A 26,272-nucleotide genomic window follows, 5' to 3' on the forward strand; every position below is an offset into this window, starting at 1 on the left:
ACCACACCACGCTGGCATGGTGTCCCCAAGCAACCCCAGGCACTGATGAATGCCTGGTACCTGGTACCATGTTTCCAGGTACGTGTTTAAGGGTACTTTTTTGGGTATACCCTTAAAAATAGTACTTTAGGTATACCTTCCAAATGCATCATGTCTGAATTGGCCCTTAATCTAATCCAGAACCAAATCCCATAGGCTGAGTGGTATAAATCCTAGGTCTTGGCCATTTCTTGAATTCTTCACTTCTCTGTTAAAAGTCTGTGTATCTGACTTTTTTTTTAAAAAAAAAACAGGTTAAAGAAATTACACGCGATATCAAACAGCTGGATCACGCCAAACGCCACCTGACCACCTCCATTACAACGCTCAACCATCTCCACATGTTGGCTGGCGGAGTGGATTCACTGGAGTAAGCTGGGTACAGGGTGGTAGCGGCCAAAATGTGGAAAAATCCTGCTTGGGGGAATCCTGGCTTTCCTTAAAAACAAGCCTAAACCGAGCAATCTTCTAGTCCTCAGGACTCTGTTAAGATATGCTTGAAAGTGTGTGGGCAGCAGACCAAAACCAAGAAGAGATGCACCAAAGCCAGAAGGAATGCCAAAAAAGAGAAACTAGTTCTCAGAGGTGCCAATAATTACAATTTCTTGCAATTAATCAGATTTTTAAAATAGTCCTAGGGTCCAGTCTATGTATGTTTAGACAGAAAAGAGTCCTACAGCTCGCAGCATTCCCCAGCCAGCATGGCTGACTGGGGAATGTTGGGAGCTGTAGGACATTTCTCAGCCTAAACATGCATAGGGTTGTAGGACTTTTTTCTGTCTAAACATGCACAAGATTGCACCTTAAAGCAGCTCGCAGTGATTACCCTTCTTGAATCATCATGGTGCAAGGAACATGTTGGGCCACAGTACGTTTTCATTGTTGGCCTCTAACCTCCTTTTTCCTCTTCGCCGCCGCCGCAGGGCCATGACCAGGAGGAGGCAGTACGGGGAAGTGGCCAACCTCCTCCAGGGCGTTGTGAACGTGCTGGAGCACTTCAGCAAGTACATGGCGATCCCGCAGATCCGCCAGCTGTCGGAAAGGTAAGAGGGCGGCTGTCTCTTGCGAGAGCTGGCGGCAGCCTGCAGGGTAGGAAATGTGGCAGCCTAACAGGAGCTGACTACATAACGGAGGAGCAGACGGGACGGCTCCTGCATTGCTGGCCCAGCCGGAGCCTGTTTGGTAGCACATAACGCTACTCTGGGAAGGGCTGTGCCGCTTCAAACTGCAGGGCTGGAGAGGGCTTCCTGCTGGGAGTCCCTTCTTGGGGCTTTAGAGCAGGGGTGCTGAATTCTTTCAGCCCATTTCGGAGAAGCTCTTGGGAGCCACGTTCCAGTAGTGGGCGGGGCCAAACAGAAGAGGTGGAGCCGAAAATACCAGCACAATTTCACTTACCGCTCTTATTCCCAGTCGCTAGTCCTTAAGAGAGGCAGTTCGACCTTTAACAGCTGGGATAAAACTGCAAAAGCTGGGAAACCACCAAATGATTGGTGGTTGGGGGAAACAGCTAGGGCCAGGAGAAGGGGGTGTGACCTTCCGGGGAACCCCAGAGGGCCAGATTTGGCCCCCAAGTGGGCTGGATTTGGCCCACAGGCCTGAGGTTCACCACCCCTGTTTTAAAGTGATGACGATTCCCTGTGTATGGAAAGCTAGCACGTCAGGTGAATTTTTTTTTACCCTGACATGCTAACTTTCCAGATGCAGGGAGTTTTTCTTTTTTTAATGTGAGGTTGCCATACAAAGAGGACAATGGACCATCAGACAGCAAGCCTCTAGTATTAAATTCTCCTTTAAGCAACACTGTTTAAAGGACCATCAGAGCTGCTGTCTGATAGTTTGGTTCTGTAGGCATTTATTTCTCCAGTTGCCTTCGAGCTCTATCTGAGTTCCTTCTTGCAACCTGGGCGCAACACTTCGATTGGTGAGCTGAGCAATAATGGCATCTCTTCTTCCTTCTTCGGCAGGGTGAAGGCCGCTCAGAACGAGCTGGGTCAGCAGATCCTGGCAGACTTCGAAGAAGCGTTTCCTTCCCAAGGCACAAAGGTTTTAAAAATAAAACTGAAATCCTGGTCTTTGACTTGCTCTCTGACCAAAATAAGCGATAGGTCTGATTCCACAACTTCTTGTTTTGCAGAGGAGCTCCACGTCCAGCAGCAAACATGGGATTTCTAACCCTGTGTGCTGTGCAACCTTGTGTATAGTCTGTGTGCTTTGGCTGTTGGGCAGTATGGAGATGTAATAAACAGATAAATATTTCCAAGGCTGCACGGCATCCAGGGTGGGAAATCCGGCGTTTGCTCCTGCAAGCCTAGTTCCTCTGCCAAATGAGAAGTTGTGGAATCGGGGAGGGGGGGTGTTCTGCTAGAGAGCAGCCCTGTGTGCTGTGCAGCCCACCAAAGTTACTAGCTTGCAGAAATCTTGAGTAGCCCTGCTCGCGGCTAGTAGCCTGTGTTTCCACACTGGCTGGGCGGGGGGGAGGAAAAGCCCTCCTCCGCAGCTGGCATGCTTAGCAGGCTAGGTAACAAAAGTGGCCTTTGCCATAGGGATTGGCTGTGGTGCAGTGGTAAATTTGGAAGTGTTGGTTCTCATCGTGACAGTCCCTAGCCACGCCCCCCAAGGAGAGCCCCCAAATGCAGGCAGCTGTGCGGATCCCTATCAACAAACCAGTTCTGGCGGATTTCATCTCTACCAGGAGCAGCCCTCTGCTAAAGCTGATGGGTCTTAATTCCCCGTTCACGACCACGACGCCCCAAGATACTATGCAGTACCACAAAGAACAATATATTCTTTCTGGGAGAATTCATCCCCCCCCCCCCCCCGACTGAGGATTGCAGCTCAGTCCAGAGGGAAAAGGGAATTTGGAGGGGGTGGCAGGGGATGTCAGCGTCCCAGCACTGCGTTTCTGCGAGCCCTGACTCCGCTACGCCACCGCACCACTTCCTTCCCCCACCAATCCCTTCACTTGCTTGCATGGATTCCTGGTTGCCTGTGGCTACAGAGTGAGTTGCTGAAGTAAAAGGCGGTGTTGTGGCTGATGCACAAAGCAGCGCCCTCGGCAGAGGGGGGCCTTTGTAGGGGAGAAATGGAAGCTGAGAAAAGAGGTACTTAACCCTTCCCCCTCCCGCCACTTGCGACTCCTCGCCCTGGCTGCTTTTCACCACTGAAAGTGGTAAAATGTCTTGGGAGAAAAGCAATGGCTGGGACGCGGGGTGGGAGGAATAAGCTCACATTTATTTATAATATTGGTATGTCTTTTGTAAGCTAGACTCCAATTAATCAGGTATGTGACATGTTCTCAGTTGGTAAGCGTGGTAAGCAATGGAGTCCAGCAGCCACGAAATGCCAAAAGAACAGTCTGTGGCAATCTGGTTGGATCTGAAACGTATGCAGAGCAGTTGCAGGAAGCTGTTCAGAACAACAGCCCTTGATGATGGCATAAATCCTTGAGGAGGGTTGTATGTGGTTAATTTTCCAGTTGTTGTGGAAGAGTAAACCATTGTCTTGATTGAGGCCTGAACAGCTAGCATCAAACTTCTTGATAAGTTCTAATTCGGCGATTTCAGGCTGGAGTCTCCCTTTCATGCCGCGATCAATCTGTGAAGTCTTTCTGGCACTGCAGTCTGTTGCCATTTTGTTTGTTTGTGTGTACGTATGTACATGTGTGCGTCAATGCAAGAGGCAACAGATGTGCCATGCAAATGGTGAGAGAAAATAGATTTGTGGGTGTTTCAGAGCAGGAACCTGCCAGCGGCTTTGAATCACAGCTCGCTCTTCTTGGCTTGCCAAAACCAGATGTGTCCCCTCCCTGACGCTTGCAATCCATCATTTCCTTTTTATTTTTCAACCAAGCCTCCCCTTTTCTCCGAGGCTAAATAGACGGAGAGACAGCAGAGCTAGACACAGCTGTTCGTTCTCTCTCTCTCTCTCTCTCTCTCCCCCCCCCCTCTCTCGCACACACACCACACACTCCAGGCTGGTCTGCCACCCAAACCCGGGAGAGTCCCGTCAGCGAGGTGATTTCCTCTCGGACGCTGGACCTGGGCTCCTAGAGGGTGCCGTGAATGGGTGAAGGGGTTAATTTCCAGAATCCCAGATCCTTTTGTGAAGAAATTAATTATTTATTCGGTCACTGAATCATACAGGTTTCTATACACAAAAAAGATACAACTGATTAAGAGGAATTAGACAAAAAAAAAATAAAATAAAAGGGGCTAACATAATCCCCCCCCAATTTGCATTGAAATAAGACACTTGCCACCTTCTCGGTGATACAGGATGAGTCGTCCTTCAAACAAAACATCACCAGCTCTCCAGAAGACCATTCTGGGAGAGTTCTTAGTAAGGGAAGAATCGGCTTCTCTCTGCAGTCTCTACAGATCACAGGAGTGTGTGAGAACATCAGAAGCGCCCTGCTGGATCAGGCTGAGGGTCCGTCTAGTCCAGCGTTCTGTCCCCACAGTGGCCACCCAGCTGCCCACGGGAAACTCGCAAGCAGGGCAGGAGTGCAACGGCACCCTCCCGCCCGCGTTCTGCAGCACCTGGGGCACATAGGCTCGAGGTAGCACAGCCTTTCCCACCCTCCAGATGAGTTGGCTGGGATGACGGGGGTTGCAGTCCAGCACGTCCAGAGGGCAGCAGGTTGGAGGAGGCAGAGGACAGCAGGCTGAGATCCCAGAAGGCTGCTGCCGGTCAGAGCAGGCGATGATGGGTTAGGTGGACAAACCAGGGAGAGTGGCTGTGCCTCAGTGGTAGAGCCCTTGCTTTGCAGGCAGAAGGTTCCCAAGTTTGATCCCCGGCATCTCCAGGAAAAGCAGGGGAAAACATCCCTCCTGAAACCCCGGAGAGCCGCTGCTACCAGTCAGCGTCAACAATACTGGGCTAGATGGACCCAGGCCTGACTCGGCCTAAGGCAGCTCCCAGTGTTCCTATTTCAATCAGTCCTTAATTCACAACCATGAGGACTAGAATCTTCCTTTAGTTTTCAGTGGTAGTTCAGTTCCTATATATAGAGCCCCTGCTTTGTGTGCAAAAGGCCCCAGGTTCAATCCTTGGCAGCATCTCCAGGTAGGGTTGGAAAAGCCCCTGCCTGAAATCCCAGAGAGCGGCTGCTGCCACTCCGTGTCAACAGTACTGGGCCAGGGGGACCCAGGTCTGGCTCCACATAGGGCAGCTTCCGTTGTTAACACCTGGCCTGTTGTGTGGCTGCTTCCGGAGTTCCTCTCTGGACCGCTGCTCCCAAAGCTCGTTTTAAAAAGCACCAAGAGGGTGTGAACCCTTTGCGCATCTCCTCACCCCTGTTTTGTTTGTTTTTCGGCAGAGGGCTGGAGGACCCAGCAATGTCCTCCGGGACGCATGTTTGGTTGCCAACGTCTTGGACCCTCGGATCAAGCAGGAGATCATCAAGAAGTTCATTAAGCAGCACCTCTCCGAGTACCTCGTGCTGTTCCAGGAAAACCAAGACGTGCGTTGCGGTCTCTTCTTGCCCCGCATCGCTTGTCAATTTTTGCAGAGCGTTGACACCCTTCTTTTGGCCTCAGGCACCTACCCCGGGGAGCTGCGCTCACTCGCTTCCTGATGGGCACATTAAGAAACACTCAAGGGGGAGAATGCTGGGGCTGTGCCAGTGGGGCCCTTTCCTGTGGGGACCAGGGTGCAAGCCAAGGGGGTATGAACCCAGGGCCTTCCACCGGGGGGAGAACACCAGGCCCTCCAGAAGTTGTTGGACTCATCTCCCATTATTCCTCACCCTTGGCTAGACTGGCTAGGGCAGATGGGCATTGCAGTCCACATTGGGGCCCATTACTTTGACTTTGCAGTGGAGCTTAAATACTTAAGAACTGTGCTGGATCAAATCCAAGGCCTGTATAGTCTGTTTGTTTATTATTTCTATATATGATATTTATAGACTGCCAAATATAATGAAATCCCTAAGCGGTTCACATGCAAATGTGATTTCAATATTTATAATACAGTATTTAAAAACACAACTTTAAAAACAATTCCAGTTCCAATAAAAACAATACAAGGAGCAGTAAGATGGAGCAGCGTGGTTTGTTGAACTACAGCCTGGCTGAACAAGTGTTTTCAGGAGGCGTTTGAAAGTCGCCGCATTTTCTGCCTCCCAAACTGCACGAGGGAGGGTTTCCCGGGGGGGGGGGCGCATGCCGCTACCAAGGAGTCCCACTGTCGTGGTATTGCGTGGCGACACCCTGTTAGTTTCGGAATGACCAGCAAGGCCTCATCTGCTGATCGTAAAGGTCGCCTGGTTGGTCTGCTAGGTACCCTGGTCTCGAGTTGTCTGGGGCTTTGTATGACAATGACAGAACCTTGCACGTGCCTCGGTAGCTCATCGGCAGCCAGCAGCGTTCCTTTAACGCAGGAGTTGTGTGAGCAGAGCTGGGTGTCCCAGGGAGCACCCTGGCTGCTGCATTCTGCACTAGCTGCAGCGTCTGAACCGCCCATGAGGGCAGCCCCACAAAGAGGGCATTGCAGTCGCCGAATCACGAGGGTGTTCTGCACTAGCTGCAGTCTCTGCACCACGCGGAACTCCAGCGTTCTGTTCCCACAGCGGCCAACCAGGCTCCCCAATGGGAAGAGCGCAAGCAGGACGGAGGCGCGACAGCACCCTTGACCTGTTGCGCCTAGTTCCAAAATGCCATCCAGGGTATGTCAGGTGCTAAGGCGCCCTTGGTTAAGTTGGCGTTCTGACAAGCCACATTCAGCCGTGCGGGCCACGACTGCGTTCTCTGTCCTTTGCCTCCAGGTTGCCTGGCTGGATAAAATTGACCGGCGTTACGCTTGGATCAAGCGCCAGCTGGTGGACTATGAGGAGAAATATGGCCGCATGTTCCCTCAGGAATGGTGCATGACAGAACGGATTGCGGTGGACTTCTGCCATGTTACGAGGTGGGAATCCGTGTGCACTGCTGGGATGCTCTGCTTCTGAGCTCCAGAACCAAAATTCAACAATGGAAATATCAATGTAGTAAACTATGAAAGTTGTTGAAGGCTGGCTGGGGAATGCTGGGAGTTGGAGGACGTTTTGCTGTCTAAACACGCATAGGCCTGCGCCCTAAAAATATTAAAGAGCCAGCAGTAAAGTTAATAATCAGGACAACAGATCAAAGATTAAATGCCTGCTGGAAGAGGGAGGTCTTTACCTGGCATCTAAATGTATACAGTGAGGACACCAGGAGGGTTTCTCTGGGAAGGGAATTCCACAAATGGGGGGCCGCTACAGAGAAGGCTCTTTCCCTGGTAGCTGTTAACTTGGTCCTGCTCAGCTTCGGAATGTTGTTTCGAGACACTTGGGCGGGCAACTAAGCTAAGTTGAAATAGACAAACATGACTACAGACTTCGGGTTTAATTGAAATGCATTCAGTGCTTTATTGAAGAAAGCTACAAAATTTAGTAGATGGGTGTTTGCATGAGCATAATTTGGAAGCGTTGCTGCAGTTATATGATCAGCCAGGAGAGACAATGTGGCATTTTGCCATTTGCAATATCATTCAACCCTTTCAGTGCTGCGTTACCAATGGCCACTTGTCGCACTGTCGCCGCCGAAGGTGATGTTAGCAACTGGGCAGGAACAGGCCAGGTTTTCCAGGCCAGGTTACAGGAAGATAACATTACAATCCAAGTAATTATAGCAAACATTAAATCGCCACCATACAGAAGAGCAGCATAAAAGCAGCGGAAATAGAAACGCAGAAGCGGCAAGGAAGTGACATAAAGATGATTTAAACTCTGGGGGTCTCTGGTGCTGAAATCCCATCAGGGCAGGTGCCACCCGAGGCCTGCCTCACCTTCCCGCCCTCCCCTCCGGTTCTCTCCCTGCAGGACGGAGCTTGCAAAGATCATGCGCACGCGGGCAAGGGAGATCGAGGTGAAGCTGCTGCTCTTCGCCATTCAGAGGACGACCAACTTCGAAGGGCTGCTGGCCAAGCGCTTCTCCGGCTGCACCCTGTCCGACGCAGTGCCGGTGAGAGTCGTTTCTCAGGACGTGTGCCCAGCTCGAGTGCTTAGACTCGTGTGTGTTTGTGTGGCTTGGTGGTGCCCTGCTGAATGACGGGTGCACGGGCTCCCTTGCGAACAAGCGTTGCTTTTGAGGACGGTGCAAAAGTTTGTCCTCAGGTCTTTGGAGCCGGCCTGGTCCTTTCGTGCATGCATCCTGTTTGCCATCAATTGGCGACTGTGTACGTGAGAAGGAGGGAAGGCACTGAAGTGTGTTCGAGAGAGAGGAAGTTTATCCTGTGCTGTGCAAAATTATAATGCAGGGAAGGGGTGCACAACTTCAGGCCTGGGGCATGCCCTCTTCCCCGGAAAAGCTGAAATGCCTCTCCTAAGGCCGGGTTACTGGCCGCATGAGCTTTAAGCTACAATATGCTGTTATTTCTGGCCCTGCCTTTTTTGCTTTGGCCCCGCCCACCATTGGAATGTGGCTCCTGAGAGCTTCTCTGAGATGGAATTTGGCCCTCAGCCCTCATCCTGAAAAAATTGATTTGTTGTCAATGATAATAATAGCAGTAATAATAATTTATTTTGCAGCTGAGCACTTGGACGACACGGAGGGTGCTTTTGGCATTACGGTGCCCTCAATGAAAATTTTAACTAAAATGTGTCGGGCCTAGTCAGTTATGTGTTTTGTGTGCGGAGAGGTTTCTCCTCCTGTTGAGCATGAATGCATGTTCGGATGCGCACCCCGGGAGAAATGTGGCTCGAGGGCAGGGACCCACAGGTCCCTAAACAGGCATGTGTTTAAGGCTGGGGAGAGGGAGCGCCAGGTGGCCCAATATTAACTGACCAATTAAACTCAAAAGGGATTCCGGCTGTACTGCAAAAGGCACCATTCGTGAATTTTATGGGAGGGTGGAGATAACTCCTGGGCATTCTTTCAGATTTATGGCAAATGTCATAAAGAAGGAAAGGCGACGATTCAGAGGCTGAAGCAGAGATGCAGCACGAGAGGGGAGGGGCAGGAAGGAGACCCCCCCCCATCTGCAGCTGCTGCGGACACTGGTGGGCGATGCAGCTGAGGTTCCGGATTTCCCCCCTGAGGGCAAGGGGGCAGGCCGGGGCCAGCTCAGAAGAGCAGCTCCTCCGCTGACCTGCCAAAGCCAGCCTACAGTGCATGGATTGATTTGATTTGATTTGTGCCCTGCCTTTCTGCCCAGAAAAATGGCAGTCAAGGCAGCTGATGCTCCTAAACAAAACTTGACCAAAACAATAATAAAACAAAGGCATTACAATGCGACAAAAGCACAGCAACAACAGAATAAAGGTAGCACCCAACCCCAGCAGACCCACTTACAGGCCAAAGGCCTGCTTGAGTAAAGTGGTTTTTGCCTGCAGGTTGGAAGGACAGCAGAGAGGGAGCCGGCCTAGCCCCCCTCGGCAATGTCAGGGTGGGCACTGAGCCCATAGAATCCCAGAGTAGTTCTGATTCTGAGGAAGAGGAGTTGCTCCTGGGAGAGGAGCGCGCTCCTTTTTCCCAGGGCCAACAGCTGACGGAGATTCCTCCCACCGGCATTCCTAGCTTAGATAGCAGTCCTGGGAGTGACAGAGCGCGGGAAGCAGACTTGATGGATGTGCGTCGCCGACGCAGAGAGCGGCGCCAAATGGAGGGCGCAGAAAAGAGGCGTAGTGCCCGGTTGGAGCGCAAACAACGGTTGTGCCCAGAGGATCCAAGGGAAAAGGGGAGGGACTCTCCCTAGCCCTTAAGTTCAGGGTCTGCCAGTGATTCCCTTTCAAACGGGGACCAACTATTCCAACGTAGGGCATAGGTACTGTGCTGCTCATATCTAGTTGCTAACGGCAGAGTTGTTAAGTTGTAAAAGAGGAATAAAGCTTTGAAAAGAATCCCTTTGTCTGTGTCTGGACTTGGCTACTGGATTAGACTGAGGGAGGCCTCCAAGGAGCCCTTGACAGGCAGGGAGTTCCGCAGCTTGGGAGCGGCCACTGAGAAGGCCCTCTTGCATTGCCACCACCCAAACATGGCTCTGAAGTCGGGGTTGGAGAAGGGGCCTCTCTTGAAGATCTTAAGACCTGGGCAGGCTCATGTGGGAGAAGGTGGTCTTTCAGGTAGCCTGGTCCCAAGCCGAATGGGGCTTTGTAGGTCATAACAGGCCAGTGGCAGCGAAGCTGAAGTTGCAAGAAGGGAGGCATGTGCTCCCTTGTGACTGCCTCTGATCAACTGTCTGGCCGCAGCTCATGAGGAACTTGGAACACTGACAATCCAAGCCAGGTGTTTTCAGAGCCACCTTCTCCTCTGAATGGACTTCCTTTCCTCCAATAGAAGAAGGCTGATCCAGCACCGTCCACCAACCCATTCCTGGAGGACGAAAGCATCCTGGAGGTGGATGACATCATGTCGGAAAAGACGGACGTTGACAAAGTAAGTGTTTGAGCTTCTGTGATTTCCACACGCCTTCGAGCTTTTCTTCTCAAACAAAAGCCGTCCTTGACCTGGTGCCCCTTTGGGTTGGACTCCAACCCCCATCCTCAGCTCTGCAGGGTCCCTGGCAAGAGGTCTCTCCCAGCTGAAGATCTTTTAACTCGGGTGTCAAACTAGTTTCAGCCCGAGGATTGGGTGGAAGGTGGTGGGGCCAGGGGAAAGGGGGCGTGGTCATCTGTAGCATGACTCGGTATATGGCAGTTCTCTCTGTTCCAAGTATCCATTGTAATAGCTAAAGTCAAGTGTAAGGATATCAGCCTTCACTTAAAACCACCAAGTTTATAGACATTATGACTCCAGGGAGGGGTGGGGGAGAACAAAACAGCCCTGAAAACATACTGACATATCTGCCAGAATGCTAGAAAACAGGATGGAATGCTAGATAACCCCTGCTTTAACTGGAGATGATGGGGATTTGAACCTGGGATCCTTTCGTATCCAGAGCATGTGCCCTGAGCGATGGCTCCTCCCCCTTTTCTTCAGCAGGACCAGGGGACTAGAATCATGCACAATTGGCAAGAGGCCTGTCGGATTTGGTGGGCAGGGTTGCGACGGAGCCCTCTGTCTCCTTTTCTGTTGTTATTTTCTTTCCCATACGTTCCCCCGTCCTGTCCCCTCCTTCAGATTTAACTGTGGTACGGTGGGCATAATAAAAATGTCTAATTCCTTTCTCCTTCACACAGCATCCAGATATGGGAGTTGAGGCTTCCCCTTTTACCCAGGCTAGATAGTGATTCACCAGCTTATGTTCTGTGGGATCGGCCAGTTACTCTCCTCCTCCTCCTCCTCCTCCTCCTCCTCCTCATTATTATTATTATTATTATTATTATTATTATTATTATTGAGATTCAACAACACAGGACCTGCCCTCAGGCTTACAATATTGCAGACACAAAACAAAAGGGCGGCGGAGAGGGTTTGACAATGAAAACAAGCAAATCGAACTGGTTCTTCCAAAAGTTTCCAAAAGATTCATTCATAGTGAATCTTCCCCTTTTCCCCCAAACAGGATATTAGCCAGGCAGAAGCGAACGTTACGAACAGGCTCTGTCTGCTCTTGCTCCAGGGCACGGGGGCGTTGTTTTCCTGAGAGTTCGAAAGTCTGAATCTATTTTCTTTTAAATCCCCCCCCCCCCAAGTTTACTGTCAACTTTTTTTTGTCTTAGCCGAAAAAGCCAAAGGTTCCGAATAATCCATTCCACGGTATCGTTTCCAAGTGCTTTGAACCGCATCTTTATGTGTACATCGAATCCCAGGACAAGTGAGTAATGAACGTTTATGAGTTGCCTGCCTTAAAAATCAATCAATCAATCAATGCATCCCTGCTTATGTTTTTGTAAACATCTTTTGGCCAAAAGCCTACTTTTGCTTTTTATTAAAAGCAACAGCAAAATGCTCTCTTTACGAAAGGTTGTTACTCTTCCACCCTGGTTTTATTTTGATGTTCCAAAGGAAAAAAGCATGGAGTGCCAGAAACATCCCAAGACTTGTCGTTTTCTCTCGCTCGCTCTCATTTTTGACCTGGTGTTAAGCTCTTTCCCAATTTTTTTACACCTGAGGGCTTGGTTTTGTTTCTCATTTGGCTTTAGAAACCTTGGCGAGCTCATCGACCGCTTCGTGGGGGATTTCAGAGCCCAGGGCCCCCCTAAGCCAAACGTGGACGAGGGCGGGGCCGTCCTGCCCAGCTGCGCCGACCTCTTTGTGTACTACAAGAAATGCATGGTTCAGTGTTCGCAGCTCAGCACTGGCGAGCCGATGATTGCCCTCACCACCATCTTCCAGAAGTACCTCCGGGAATACGCCTGGAAGATCCTTTCGGGAAACCTGCCCAAGTGAGATTTCAGCACCGTCGGGTGGCGGTGATATTCTCATTATTTAATACCTTCGGAGTGTCTAAAACAGGGGTGGGGAACCTGAGGCCCGAGGGCCAAATCTGGCGGCCACACCCCCTTCCACTGGCTCCACCCCCTTTCCCCCAGCTGCCAATCGTTTGATGGCTTCCTGGCTCTTGTGCAGTGTATTCCCACATTCCAAAAGGTGAAAATGCCACTCCTGAGGCTTAATTACTGGCAGTTAAGAGCTTGAAGCTACTACAGGCCGGTAGTATTCATATTTTTGGCCCTGCCCCTTTTGCCTTTGGCCACACCTCCTTTGCCCTCAGCCCACCACTGGAATGCAGCCAGTGAGCATGCCTCTGAAATTTAATTCAGCCCTCGAATTGGAAGAGGCCCACCCCCGATCGGAGATGTTCTAAGCGCCAGCCCCGCAGCCTGCAGGGCGTCAGATAAGGTGTGGTGGAACTGAGTCTGCACGGAGGGGAGCCTGTAGCAGGCAGAAGAAGGGAGAAGTGGCAGGGAGGGGTGGCGAAGAGCTGTCAAACTAGGGTAGGGTAGGATAAGTGGGACTTCTTATTTTGGGGGTGGTGGAGGTGGCAGGACGCTGAGGCCAGTTGCAAAGTAGCCACTTGGGAGGTGCTGCAGTTCTGACGAAATCACACGGATGGATGCACACACACACCCAGAGCTGGGATTTGCCCCAGGAGGGAAGCTGGTGAGGCCCCTGCACCTGTGCTGCGGTGCAAATCTAGATCTGGGCTTCCTGCGGCGGCTAATAAAAACACCACCACCACTGCAACACACATGCAAATGCGAAGGTGCGTTGAACGTAATGTGCTGTTCAGCCATTCTTAAGTTGCCCATAATATGCCTAGGGCCGGTCCTACCGTGAGGCAGGGTGAGGTGGTTGCTTCAGGTGGCAGATGCTGGGAGACGGCAGCAAGGTGTTGGAGGAGGGAGCTGTGTGCCAAGCGGCCTGGCGAGCATCCCTAAGCTAGACTGATGCCCGCGGGTGGGGTGGAGGACGCCGTCAAGGAACGATTCAGCTGCCGGTCCGGTTGGCTTTTCTACACAGAATGGAGGGGGCACCATCTTGTCCTTCGCCTCAACATGAATCAGGCCGGCCCTGAATGTGACAGTTCTCGGGGCGCAAAATTCCAGATGCTGGGTTGCCCCGAATGTGTGTTCCCATGCCTGGGTTGTTGGAGAGGACAGGATCCCCATTCCTTCCACCACTTTCCTCTTATGTCCTTAGCCCTTGTTTGTAGCCAAATAAGGGATCTGTGTCAGAGGCTGCTATTTCCAGGCACGCTGGAGAGCCCTGGGCCTGCCGAGAGAAAGGTGGTGGTGGAGCAAACAACTCTGTACGGTCGTAGCATTAGAGAGCTGGAAGGGCCCATTCAGGCCCTCGAGTCCTGTCCCCCCCACTCAGTGCAGGAGTCCAGTTTCAAGCATCCCCGATGGATGGCTGTCCAGTCTCTGCTTGGATGCCTCCAGAGACAGAGAGGCCTCCGCCTCCCTGGGCAGCTGGTTCCACTGTCGGAGTGCTCTGACCGTGAGGAAACTTTTCCTGATGCCCATCCGAAATCAGCCTTCCCATAACTAAAGCCCGTTATTCAATTAATTAATTAAAAATATTTCTTGGCTGCCTTTCAGGGCAGAAGCCCTCCCAAGGCGGCTTACAGCCATAAAATGCATAAAAACAGTTGAAATATTAAAAATGATAAAAACATAAAAACAACAATGAAATCCAAGAATAAAAACAGCAACCATGTTAACAGCAGTACCAGCAACAATAGCAGTCATATCAAGAGAAGGCCAAGGTAAAATAATATGTTTTCAAGGCCTTCTTAAAGCCTGCAATGATGGAGCATGGTGGACCTCCGATGCCAGCTTGTTCCAAAGGTGTGGGGCCACTGCAGAGAAGGCCCTCTCCCGTGTGGTCACCCACCTGACTGCTCTCTCAGAGACTGTTATTTCGTCTCTGACAGTTTTGGATGATGGAGAACAGATTGCGGCCCTCTTCTGCGTGACAACACTTCAGGGACTTGAAAAGGGCTATCGTGTCCCCACCTCAGTCTTCTTTTCTCAACGCTAAACATAACCAGTTCCTTCCATCTTTCCTCGGAGGGCTTAGCATCTCGTCCCCTGATCATCTGTGCTGCCCTTCTCTGAACTCATTCCAATTCATCTGAATCCTCCTTTAAAGTGTGGTGTCCGGAACTGGACACAGTATTCAAGGCGAGGTCCGACCAGAGTGGAAGTATCACTTCCCACGACTTTAAAACGTTACTTCTCTTGATACCACCTGTCCTGATTGCCTCTTCTCCAAAATGGTATTGTTGACGAAGGTGCAGAAAAGGGGAATTAGAAAGAACAGGAGACTGGAGCCACATCTCGAGGAGGAATGGTTACAGGGTTTGGGGCTTTTTAGCTTAGGGGAAAAAACAAGAAAGTGCATGGTGTGGGGGGATGCATACACACATGACAGAGGTGTCTGAAATGATGCACAGTGTGGAGAAGGTGGATGGGGAGACGTTTTTCTCCCCCTCTCGTAAGGATAGAACCCAGTGAAGCTGAGAGCACTGGCTACCCAGTCGAGTCTCTGTCCCGTCTTCCAAGCTGACTCCTGAGTCTTGCACAGGGGCAGGCAACTTGTGGGCCAAAACACCCGGAGGGCCAAATCTCCCATCATCCCTCACCCGCTGGTTGGGGCTGATGGAGTTGTAGGCCAAAACATCTGAAGAGCTGCGAGTGGCCCGCCTCGCACGGGGTCTCGGCACGCCTGCGTGTAATTCTTCTGGGTGTTGCGGTGGACCGCTTGAGGAAAACGTCAATGAAAATTCCCCGTGTGCCGCTGCTGTGGAAAAGGTGAATTCCATGTTAGGCACAATTAGGGAAGGGACTGAAAATAAAACTGCCAAGTTGGTACCCCCCGTACATGAATCTGTGGTGCGACCACGCTTGGAATGCTGTGTCCAGTTCTGGTCACCACACCAAAAAAGGTGTGCTGTAGAGCTGGAAAAAGTGCAGAGGAGGGCAACTAAAATGATCCAGGGGCTGGAGCAACTCCCCTATGAGGAAAAGGTGCAACGTCTGGGATTGTTTAACTTTAAAAAGAGGTGAGGAAGGGGAGATGTACAAAATCAGGCAAGGTATAGAGAAAGTGGAGAGGGAGACGTTTTTCTCCCTCTCTCATAATACTAGAACCCAATGGGGTCACCCCATGAAGCTGATGGGTGGGAGATTCAGGACAGATAAAAGGAAGGACGTCTTCACACAGCGCAGAGTGAAACTGTAGAATTCACTTACATAAGATTTAGTGATGGCCACCAATGTGGATGGCTTTAAAAGGGGGTTGGGCAAATTCCTGGAGGAGAAGGCTATCAATGGCTGCTAGTCCTGATGGCCATGTGCTCCCTCCAGTCTCAGAGGCAAGTAAGCCTGTGTATACCAGTTGCTGGGGAACATGGGTGGGAGGGTGGTGTTGCACTCATGTCCTGCTTGTGGGTTCCTGCTCAACAGCTGGCTGGCCATTGTGTGAACAGAATGCTGGACAAGATGGACTTTGGCCTGATCCAGCAGGGCCCTTCTTACGTCCTTACATTCCTACGTGTGCAAAAAGGGGGTTTATGGTGCTGAGCTGGAGGAGGGGAGAAGGCTGGCCCACCTCGCTTGCACACAGATGCAGACATCCCAGGGCAGCCGGGTGCAGCCGGGTGGCTTGGGCCAGCCAGTCCGGCATTGTGGCTTAATCGGTGTGCCGTCCCCCCCGACCCTGGCAGGACGACCAGCAGCGGCGGCGGGCTCACCATCACCGGCCTGTTGAAAGAGAAGGAGGGCGCGGAGGTGGCCAAGTTCACCCTAGAAGAACTCTGCCTCATCTGCAGTATCCTGAGCACTGCGGAGTATTGCTTGGCCACGACCCAACAGGTAAAGCCAAGGGGTTCCCGGTGGGCGAGAGAGCTGGGGTCTCCATGGCGGCCCCTCACCTTGCGGCACGCAGCCTCTGGCATTTGTGTGCCCGTGTGGGGTGCAGAGCTCAGCTTTGTCAGGGTGGGTGCTGGGCGTTAAGTTTAATGCTGAGCTAGCAGGAGCAGAAGAGACTGGCCTGGGATTCTGTGCCGTCTCCCAGTCAGAGCAGTCATGACCGTGGGGCTAGATGTTTTAATGCAAGGGTGTTGAAGCTCTTCCAGCCCAAGGGTCAAGTTCCGTTTTGGAGAAGCGCTCGGGGGCCACATTCTGGTGGGGGGCAGGGCTGAAGGCAAAAGGGGAGAAGCCAAAAACACCAGCCCATTGCAGCTTAAAGCTCTTCTTGCCAAGAAGCCAGACTTAGGAGCGGCATTTCAACCTGTCAGAATGGGGGACGAAACTACGCAAAAGCACCAAACGATTGGTGGTCGGGAGAAAAGGGGTGGGGCCAGGAAGAGGAGGCATGGCCATTGGAGGACCTCACATGGTCGGATTGGGACCCCAAGAGGGCTGGATTTTGCTCCCAGGTCTGACTCGGTATAATACAGCTCCAGATGTTCATTGTAATAGCTCAAATCGAGTGCAGCCTTCCTTCATTTAAAACGAAACCACCAAGTTTCCAGTCCTTATGACTCCAGGGGTTGGGGAAGAACAAAACACCCCTGAAAACATATGGGCATTGGTGCCAGAATGCTAGAAAACAGGATGGATGGTCCTAGCATTTAGGGGTGGGTCTTGTGCACCCTTCCCCCTGGGCCCATGAGAGCGGTCTCCTTGTCTTTGGAAACCTAATACAGGCAGCAGTTAGCTTGCGCCTGAAGGCAAAAAACAGCTGAAATGTCTAAGCATGGGGTGGGGCAAAGGCTTTCCTCCTTCCAGGAACTGGTGTTTTGGAATTGGTTGAACTTTATGGGCAAAGTCTCTATTTGTTATGCCTCCCCTCCCCAGCTTGAAGAAAAACTCAAAGAGAAGGTGGACACCAGCCTCATGGAGAGGATCAACTTGATGGGAGAGATGGATACCTTCAGCATGTATGTACGATGCCACTGGAGGTTCTTTTCTGGGCCCGCTTTGCATCTGGATGCTTTTCTGAATGCATCTGTGCTATAGTGGGCTGGGAGAAAGAGTCGGTGCTATGTGCAAGGGGTACACAGATGGAAGGGGAAGTTTGGCATCCACCACCGAGTGGTTTCAGGTAACTTGTTTGTTGCTTTCGGGTCAGGATGTCGGAAGAATCCATCCAGGGGTGGGGAAGCTTTCATCAGCTTGGCACCCCTGGGCCTTGGCTTGTTTACCCATGAGCTGGCCCAAATCAATCTCCATTGATTCTCTGGGTTGTTTCCCTCTCCATAAATAAAAATTTGCACAAATGGTGGCTGTAATTTGCTTAATTGTGCAAATTGAAGCTGCATTTCATGCAAATTGTAGCTGCAATTCATGCAAATTGCAGCCACAATTCATGCAAGGTACGGTAGTAATTTGTGCAAAAGCCCTGAAAAAGGTTCCCGGATTTCGGGAAAAAACTGCAGTTTGGCTTGCAAATACAAGCTGAGACAGAGGCACCATCGAAATCTGGTGAGCCCCAAAAGGGCCAGATTTCCCAGCGATGGACATCCCTACTTTCAGGTTAATCATCTTCCGCAGATTTCCCCAACTTGGCGCCCTCCAGACATGTTGGCCTACAACTCCAAGCTGGCTGGGACATGCTGGGAGTTGTAGTCCCAACACACCCGGAGGGCACCAAGTTGGGGAGGGCTGATGTAGGTATGGCTGAGTTACCGGGCGGTTGTGGGGGGTGCTTTGAGCATCGACTGCACAATTATTGTAGGAAACTGTTCATAGTCGTGCTGCTAAAATACCTGCCACTTCAGCCTTAGGTGCTGGGTAAGATGGGTGCTGCTGCTTTGACCGCTCTCCCAAGCTGCCTTTATTTATTTATTTATTTATTGAATTAATTATATTTATGACTTGCTGTCATTAAAGAACTTTCTAAGCGATGTACAAAACACAAGCCTTGTTGCAAGCTACTTTTCTGGGAATGCCTGCTGGCAAAAGAATGCTACCCTGGGGGACCGCGGCAGGGCCTGTGAGGTCCTCCCTTCCCCCACTGTAACCCTCTTGACATCCAAGGTGCCCCGCGGAGGTGTTGCGGGGGAGCAAATTGTGCGACACAAAAGCCCCCCTCGCTTATTTTCGAGGCAAGCCAGTGCCTCCACGGCTAACGTTTTCAGGCCCGTCCCTTGACAGGCCTTGTCAGCTGAAGTGACATTTCCCTTGTGCGCGACGAAGCAAAAGGAAAACGAAGCAGACAGGAACTGATATTTCTATTAGCAGTGGCGTTTTGTGCACTGTTAACAGCTGCGCGCGTGAGCCCTGACAGGCTGGGCGCCTTCTCATGAGGGAAAAATGTGATCGAGAGGGTGGCAGAGGGGTGGTGGCCTGGGCGTGAGTTAACGGCTCTGGCAGGAAGTTATTTTGGCAGTTCCTGAGGGACGATTGACAACTTTAATTGGTAAATTAAACAGTAAATTATTCCTGGGTAGATTAGACCTGTCAGGTCTCTCTGAGGGGGTGGCTGGGGTGGAGGGGGGAGACGCAGATGCCAAGATTAGGAATTTGGCAGCCGGCTGGAGCGTAGCTGAGTGTGTTTATGTAATGGAGCTGTTTGTAGGGCCGTGTACCGTGCCCTCCGGCGAAATTCGAATTCTGTTACACATCTGCAGAGGGGACAAGCTGAGTTTTAAGCAGCGTCACTTGCAAGTGAATTGAGCATGCTGTGTTTTGAGGGGGTGATTACAGCCTCGTGTGTGTGGAGTATCATGACCCACCAAGGGTTGAGGTAGTGGAGAGGACGTGGCAGGAGCTACAGGGAACGACAAAGTGAATTAAAACCATTAAGGGAGACAAGAAGGTATGTAGAAGAAAGTGCTCCCCCTCCAAAACTCCAGTCTGCCCTGCAGATGGGGGGCTCCCATGATTCATTGTTCCTCCTCCACATCGAAGGCAAGCAGGGTTTGGTTGTCAGTGATGCTTTAGATGATTATGAGGTCGTGGTATATTAGTGGAAATAGTTTTAGCTATTTCAAAGGTTGCATGTTTTGATCCTGTAAGTCGCCCAGGGTCGTCGTCTTCTTTTTTCTTTTTTTAAGAGAAAGGTGGCCAAGAAATCCAATAAATAATAATTTCATTTCATTTGTTACTTTCCTATATTGCCCAATAGCTGTCTGGCAATTTGCAGAGATTAAGGGTGAAATTTTATTTAGGTTTAGACAGAAAAAAGTCCTACAACTCTCAGCATTCCCCAGCCAGGTGGCTGGGGAATGCTGGGAGTTGTAGGACTTTTTTTCTGTCTAAACCTGCATAGGATTGCACCCTAAAAGCCTTAAGAATACAATATTGTACATAATATAAAGACCATTTAAAGCTTTAATATAATATTGTACATAATATAAAAGCCATTTCCATACAAACATATAAACCGACAACACATATACACATATCTAAATAATTTTGGCAATCGATAATAAGAAATCCCAGGGCCCGATTAATGATAATATAATGATAATAATCATGATGATGACTGATTTATTGATTTGATTTATAGCTCTCTGTTCCAGCAAAAAATGACGCGAATAAGACCAAGTTTAAAACAAAAACTTAAAACAACCATAAAAACAAATGAATTAAAAGCATGGATAAAAATGCAACAATAAAAGAAACTGCACCTGGGCCAATAGATTCCCCTTTCTCAGCTGAGCAGCTTATACACCAAAGGCCTGAATAAAAAGGTCTTTGCCCACCGGTGGAACACCCTGCCACTACAAATTAGGCAGGTGCCAGTTCCTCTGGGTTTTCGGCACCTCCAAAAAACATCTTTTCCAGCAGGCAAATACAAGCCGAGCCAGGGGCACCATAGAAATCTGGTGAGCCCCAAAATGGCCAGATTTCCCAGTGATGGACATCCCAACTTTCAGGTTCATAGAATCATAGGATAGTAGGGTTGGAAGGGGCCTACAAGGCCATCGAGTCCAACCCCCTGCTCAGTGCAGGAATCCCAAGTCAGAGCATCCCCGACAGATGGCTGTCCAGCCGTTTAATCATCTTTCGCAGATTTCCCAGGAAGGGAATCCTGTCTTCTCTGTGAAAGCTTGATTTTCTGTACATCGCTTAGAAATGTCTTCCATGAAAGCAATTCATAAATACCGTAAAATAAATGAACAGAGAGGGAGCCAAGCTAGCGCCCCTCGAGAAGGAGTTCCAGACGAGGCTCTTTTCCACAATTTGCTAGTTTTCTTTATTCAACCGTTTGTCTGCTTATTGTGCTCAGCCGCGCAAGTCCCTCTTTTGCAGTCTGAAGTGGTCCAGCCCAGACACGGGTTGAGAATGAGGCTGTAGCATGAGCTACTCTGAAGTTGCCAAGCTTGCCACGGCCTCCTCGCTGAACTACCTTGGTTTTCTTTTTTGCAAGTTGCTTTGGAGAATGTTTCGTTTAAGACAGGCGACACATAAGGAAATACTAATGCTGACACTTGAGATCCTTGGTGGGCAGGGAGGGGGAGGCACACCCAAGTGGGCCTGCTCTGGGCGGGCTTGGGAGGCAATCGGATCAAACCATCTTCTTCCTTTGCAGAGTGATCTCGAACAGCATCCAGATTCTGGTGCAGGACTTGGACGCAGCCTGTGATCCGGCTCTCACTGCCATGAGCAAGGTAAAGGCGCCAAGGCAGGGTGTTGAAACTCCATTTCAGAGAAGCTCTTGGGGGCCGCATTCCAGTGGTGGGCAGGACTGAAGACAAAAGGGGCAAGGCCAGAAAGATCCAAAATCCCGGCCTATTTAGTGTAAAGCTCTTTGTGCCAGCCACTAAGCCTTAGGAGAGGCATTTCAACCTTTTTGAGTGTGGGAAAACATTGTGAAAAAGCTGGGAAACCACCATTGGTGGTTGGGGGAAAGGGGGTGGAGCCAGAGGAAGAGGGAGTGGCCATCTGAGTGCCGGATTTGGCCCTTGGGCCTAAGGTTCAACACCCCTCTCCTGTAGATAGCAAAAGCCTAGCAAAACAACCCTCTCTATGTACTGTGGTGTCTCCAGTTCACACTCACTCAAGCTTCAGAGAGTCAAAAGCTACCTCTTCATTTAAGAAAAAAAAATCTGGGTCTCTTTAGATGCAGTGGCAGAACGTGGAGCACGTTGGCGACCAGAGCCCCTATGTCACCTCCGTGATCCTCCACATCAAACAGAACGTCCCCATCATCCGCGACAACCTGGCCTCCACCCGCAAATACTTCACCCAATTCTGCATCAAGTTTGCCAAGTGAGTGGCCGCCCTGCTCGCTCGGCCTTCTGGGAGCTCCCTGCTAAGGCTTCTTTAGCTGCCGTCCTGTGCATGCTTACCTGGGAGTAAGCCCCTTTACACAGAGCGGGGCTAACTTCCAAGTAAGTATGCGTAGGATTGGGCTGGCGGCGTGTGCACGTGTGTAGACTCAAAGGTCCGAAGGGGATATGCTGGGAGTTCTGGTCCAACACATCTGGAAGGCACTGGGTTGAAGAAGGTAGGCTTGAGACCTTGCGGCAGTGAGTTCCACAAGTTAACCGTTATTGCATGAAGCTCTCTGGAAGTAGCTCGGAAATTACCCGAGTTGTTCAGAAAGAAATCAGAAAGGCTTGGGCAATTATTCCAAGACAATGGAAAAATTACCTTCCTTGCCCGTATCCCTGCAGCCTTCTCCCCCGCCCCAAAGTCTAATGGAGCCAATTGTACTGGAGGTTTAAAAGGAACTGCAGTGTCAAATCCTGTGGGGTGGAGGGGGTGGAACGGGTGGGGTGGAACATTGCCAAAATCAACCAGCCACTTGCCTCATGTGCTTTGATAATACATTGCTTCTGCGGGTTGTGTCCTTTTTCCAACCAGCTCCCCGCCATCCCCTGCCACCCACCCCCATCCCAAATCAGGCAGCACAGCAATTGCTGGGTGGGTTTCACAATTAAATTCGAGCCCCTCTTCTCTCCTCCCTTTCTTTTTGTCAAGAACAATTTGTTTCTGGGGCTCTCAAGCTTGTTCGCTTCCGGCAGCGGGCTTGGCGGTCGAAGGGGCTCTTTTGTTTCCCTCTCCCCTTCCCCGGGCGATTGTCATTTTACCTTTGGGATCTGCTCCCGATAAATCGCCCAACCTTGGCACCCACCGCCACTCTCCAGAGTTCTGCCTCTTCGGAAAAAATTTACAGCGCTTCAGGCGCGGATGGTGACTCCTGCCCGGGTTTTTATAGCATCACTTAGCGGGGGGATAACTAATCATCAGCATCGTTTAAAGACCCATTTGTGCCATTTTTACTTTTAATAGCTTGACTCAGCCTGCCAGCCTTTAAAAAAACATTAAAATAAAAAATTCACTGCTCTGAGCCCACACCGTGGAGGAAAACCTTGCCCCATTCTGGCATCTGGAGTGAGTTTGATTGCTAACCAAAGGGACCGCCTTTCAGGCGACGCCATTCCGTGGGAAGCCCTAATAGGGTCCCCTGACACAGCAACAGTGGGTCTCAGTTCAGCGTGAGTGCAGGAACAAACCTAGAATCCAGCTTTCTGTGAACCAAATCTTTTCACGTTAGTTTCTTTTTGGAACAGCAAGTGTCTAGCCCTCATGAGTACAGATATACTTGAAAGTGCATGGGTAATCCCTGGTTGAAACCTTGAGTAGAATAAGGGACATAGGAAGCTGAATAAAAAACATAGGGGCTGAAGGGAAAAAGGAAAATCCCCCAGATACCAGCATATTTTAATGTACAGCTCTTCCTGCCAGGAACGGATTTTCTGCCAGGAACAGGATTTTAACGGTGCAGCTTTTTTTTTTTTTTTCAGTGCAGAGCCCACAGCCATGCACTCGGTTCCTGAGGAGCCCATTGAGCAATGCTGTGGACTGAGAAATTCCCCTTTCCCCTTCATGGTCTGTGGGGCGGCCCCCTTTCTGGGGAGAGCGACAGTTCGGACGCGTTTTGTTTGTTCTTCGAGGTGCCTGCGGAAGGCGCTGTGTTAACTTCTCCCGCTCTTTCCCACAGCGCCTTCATCCCCAAGTTTATCAACCACCTCTTCAAGTGCAAGCCGATCAGCATGGTCGGGGCAGAACAGGTGAGAACGGGAGGAATCAAAATAAAAAGGGGTGCTATGCATGTTTAGACGGGAAAAAAGTCCTACAACTCCCAGCATTCCCCAGCCAGCCATGCTGAGAGTTGTAGGACTTTTTTCCCCTTTTGGCTGGGGAATGCTGGGAATTGTAGGACTTTTTCCCTATCTAAACATGCATAGGATTGTGCCCTTAGGGTGTTTTCCATTGTTGCCCTGTTTTACAAGGTCAGCCTTCCCTAAGCTAGTGGGCGGCCAGTTTCCGTGCTGGCTATGGGGTGATGGGTGTTGTAATCCAACCATTCTGGAGGGCGGCACCAGAATGTCTCCAAGCCCCGGGAAGCCCAATTTCCTGTTCATATTCGCTGCGCCCCGAGGACTGTTACGAGGTTTGGGGGACACCTGACCCGATTTTCCCAGGGCTGCACCTGTCCGGGTCGTCCCGCCAATGTGTCCCACCCTGGTCACGCACGCACCTGTCCCCCAGCTTCAGACGGCGCTGCTCGTTGTCCGGAGGAGCGACTGAGACGTGCCGGGCCGTTGGCTGTCAATCCAGGCTGCAGCTGCTCCGGGGTGGGTCTGAGTATGCGAAGGGGGGAAGCGTTGCGTTTCCCCGGCCCAGGGAGTCAGGGCTGGGGCCTCCCCTGCCCTGCGGCGTTGACTGGAAGACGGGTGTGTGTGCCCTCCGTACCTGTGACATGCAGTGTGACATCTCTCTTTAAATCTGGGGGAGATTAAGCACCCAGGTGCTGCTGCTGCTACCTAAAATTCTAACTCCCGTTAGCTCAGCTCAGTTGGTTCCTGTTAGCCAAGAGTTAGACCTTCCTTTTAGTTTTGGGTAGCGAATTTCATCAGGATCTGGGGTTTCTTTGCTGGATGTCTCCCACCTTGCGGAGCGCTTGAAAACCATTTCATGTGCACACTCCTCAGATTTAACGAGGTGACTGGGTTGCAGCGATGGGGGGCTTCAACCCCCCCACCCACTTTCAGCATGAGTGTGTTAGTCATTTCCCCATCCCAGATTGCTTTGAAGCCTAGAGGTGCTTGCATTTCCTTAGCAGTGTCCTCTCTGTTGTTTGTTTCTACTGCCCTTACCCTTCCTCTGTGGGAACTGTTGTGAATTTGCCCTTCTCGTGAATCTTGACTTCCACAACCAAGTTCCTAGTCCTCATGGCGCTACCGCGGTTATTCGGACTGGAAATGATGGAAGTTGTCGTCCAATACATCTGCAGGGCACCGAATTGGGGAAGGATGCTTTAAGGCAGGGATGTTGAGGCTCTTTTCGGCCAAATTCCATTTCGGAGAAGCTCTTGGAGGCCACATTCCAGTGGTTCCGAAGGCAAAACGGAGGAGGGTTGAAATATAAAAAATCCCAGCACATTTTAGCTTTAAGCTCTTCCTGATGGTAATTAAGCCTTCAGAGAAACATTTCAGCCTCTTAGAATGGGGAGAAAGAAGCGGGGAAAACCAGCAAACAATTGATGGTTGGGGGAAAGGCCGGGGCGGGCGGGGAAGGGGCAGCTGGATTGGGATTCGGGCCCTGGGTCTGAGGTTTGTACCGCTGCTTTAAGGCACTGGAAACTGTTACGCTTTCATTTCCCCCCCTGGGAAATCCCCGTGTCCCCGTGTGGCACTTCCCCATGAGACACCAAGAGCCAGGGGGCCTTTCGGCTGACGGCTGACCACACCTTTCAATCCGCTGCAGCTGCTGCTGGACACCCATTCTCTGAAGATGGTGCTGCTGGACCTGCCCTCCATCGGCTCCCAGGTGGTGCGCAAGGCCCCCGCGAGCTACACCAAGATCGTGGTCAAAGGCATGACCCGCGCCGAGATGATCCTCAAGGTAGGCCTTCCCACGTCCCGAGACACGTCTGTGTTCTGTTAAAAGAGCGCAAGTGGCGTCCAGGCGTGGCGTGGTGTGGCAGTACCGACCCCCGCCCGGAAGGCCCCAGGCCTGGCTGAGCCCTGGCCTCCAAGCGCTCCGCTCGAGAACGCCGGGGCAGCCGCACCTGTCTGCAGCGAGCGGGCTGGCGGGCAGCGCCAACAGCCCAAGGAGTGGAGGTCAGCGCATCGGGGCATGGCGGGGGCGGGCGGGACACCAGCAGGAAGGCGGGCTGAAGGCGAGGCGAGCCCCTTGGGGTTTTGAAGTGGCTCTTCAGAGTTGCTGACTGCGAGCCCCTTGGGATACCCTTCAGCAAGGTCCCCACACGCGCGAAGGGAGGCCCCGCTCTGCACACCCTTCTCCCCGCGAGGCTCCGGAGAGCCGCTACAAATCCAAGGGGGCGGTGGCTGACACACCGTCCGAGCGGCTTATGAGGTGGCTTGGGGCAGGAAAGACAGGTGCGGCTTCCAGCAAGTCAGCGGCCGTGTGCCTTCTTCTTCCAGTGGGGCCGCCCATGTGCAGGGCCGAGGCGGGCCGCTGCGCATGCCTGCTGGCGCGTCACCTCGCCGGCAGACCTCTCTCCTCCCCGCCCCCGCGGTTTGCCGAATCTCCCCCTTTACCTTGGTGGCTTCCCCATCATCCACAGCTTGGCCCCTCCGGGTGGCCACATTGGCTGGGAATGATGGGGTTTGCAGTCTGACACATCCAGCGGGCTCCCACTGGGAGAAGGGGGCATTGTGCTAAACTTACATAGAAGGCAACCTGCCCCCTCTTCTTCAGTTCCTTCAGCAGCTACCCCCCCGCCCACCGGGGTGTGGTTCTGCATGCAGACGCAACAGGCTGCGGCGCGTTTTTAAGAGATGCCACAGTGGCTCCCCCCCACAAGGCTATGAGGCAGTCACTCTAAATGGCTCGTTCCCTGAATACTTTTCTAGTGCTGCAGAGGTGAGGTTTTGAGCTCCCTCCAGCCCCCCTCCC

At 51.5% G+C, this 26,272-nt stretch overlaps 1 protein-coding gene across 2 annotated transcripts in view; it reads left to right on the top strand.

Annotated features, from left to right (window-relative positions):
• VPS53 (VPS53 subunit of GARP complex) overlaps positions 1 to 26,272 on the top strand; it is a 46,908-nt gene that overhangs the window by 15,210 nt on the left and 5,426 nt on the right. The window contains exons 6-20 of one of the 2 annotated variants that reach the window (XM_084823000.1): positions 294 to 409; positions 963 to 1,082; positions 2,004 to 2,082; positions 5,357 to 5,500; positions 6,803 to 6,945; positions 7,880 to 8,021; positions 10,335 to 10,433; positions 11,660 to 11,754; positions 12,083 to 12,325; positions 16,114 to 16,261; positions 17,249 to 17,331; positions 20,931 to 21,009; positions 21,462 to 21,610; positions 23,349 to 23,418; positions 25,118 to 25,255. In XM_084823000.1, the coding sequence (XP_084679126.1) occupies positions 294 to 409; positions 963 to 1,082; positions 2,004 to 2,082; positions 5,357 to 5,500; positions 6,803 to 6,945; positions 7,880 to 8,021; positions 10,335 to 10,433; positions 11,660 to 11,754; positions 12,083 to 12,325; positions 16,114 to 16,261; positions 17,249 to 17,331; positions 20,931 to 21,009; positions 21,462 to 21,610; positions 23,349 to 23,418; positions 25,118 to 25,255 (1,848 nt within the window). The remainder of the gene's footprint in view (positions 1 to 293; positions 410 to 962; positions 1,083 to 2,003; positions 2,083 to 5,356; positions 5,501 to 6,802; positions 6,946 to 7,879; positions 8,022 to 10,334; positions 10,434 to 11,659; positions 11,755 to 12,082; positions 12,326 to 16,113; positions 16,262 to 17,248; positions 17,332 to 20,930; positions 21,010 to 21,461; positions 21,611 to 23,348; positions 23,419 to 25,117; positions 25,256 to 26,272) is intronic. The other variant, XM_084823001.1, reaches the window with a different exon arrangement.

The sequence above is a fragment of the Heloderma suspectum genome, chromosome 16 (genome assembly GCF_057233095.1).
Source record: "Heloderma suspectum isolate Gila_16-S chromosome 16, 16-S_ref, whole genome shotgun sequence".
Lineage (NCBI taxonomy): Eukaryota > Metazoa > Chordata > Lepidosauria > Squamata > Helodermatidae > Heloderma > Heloderma suspectum.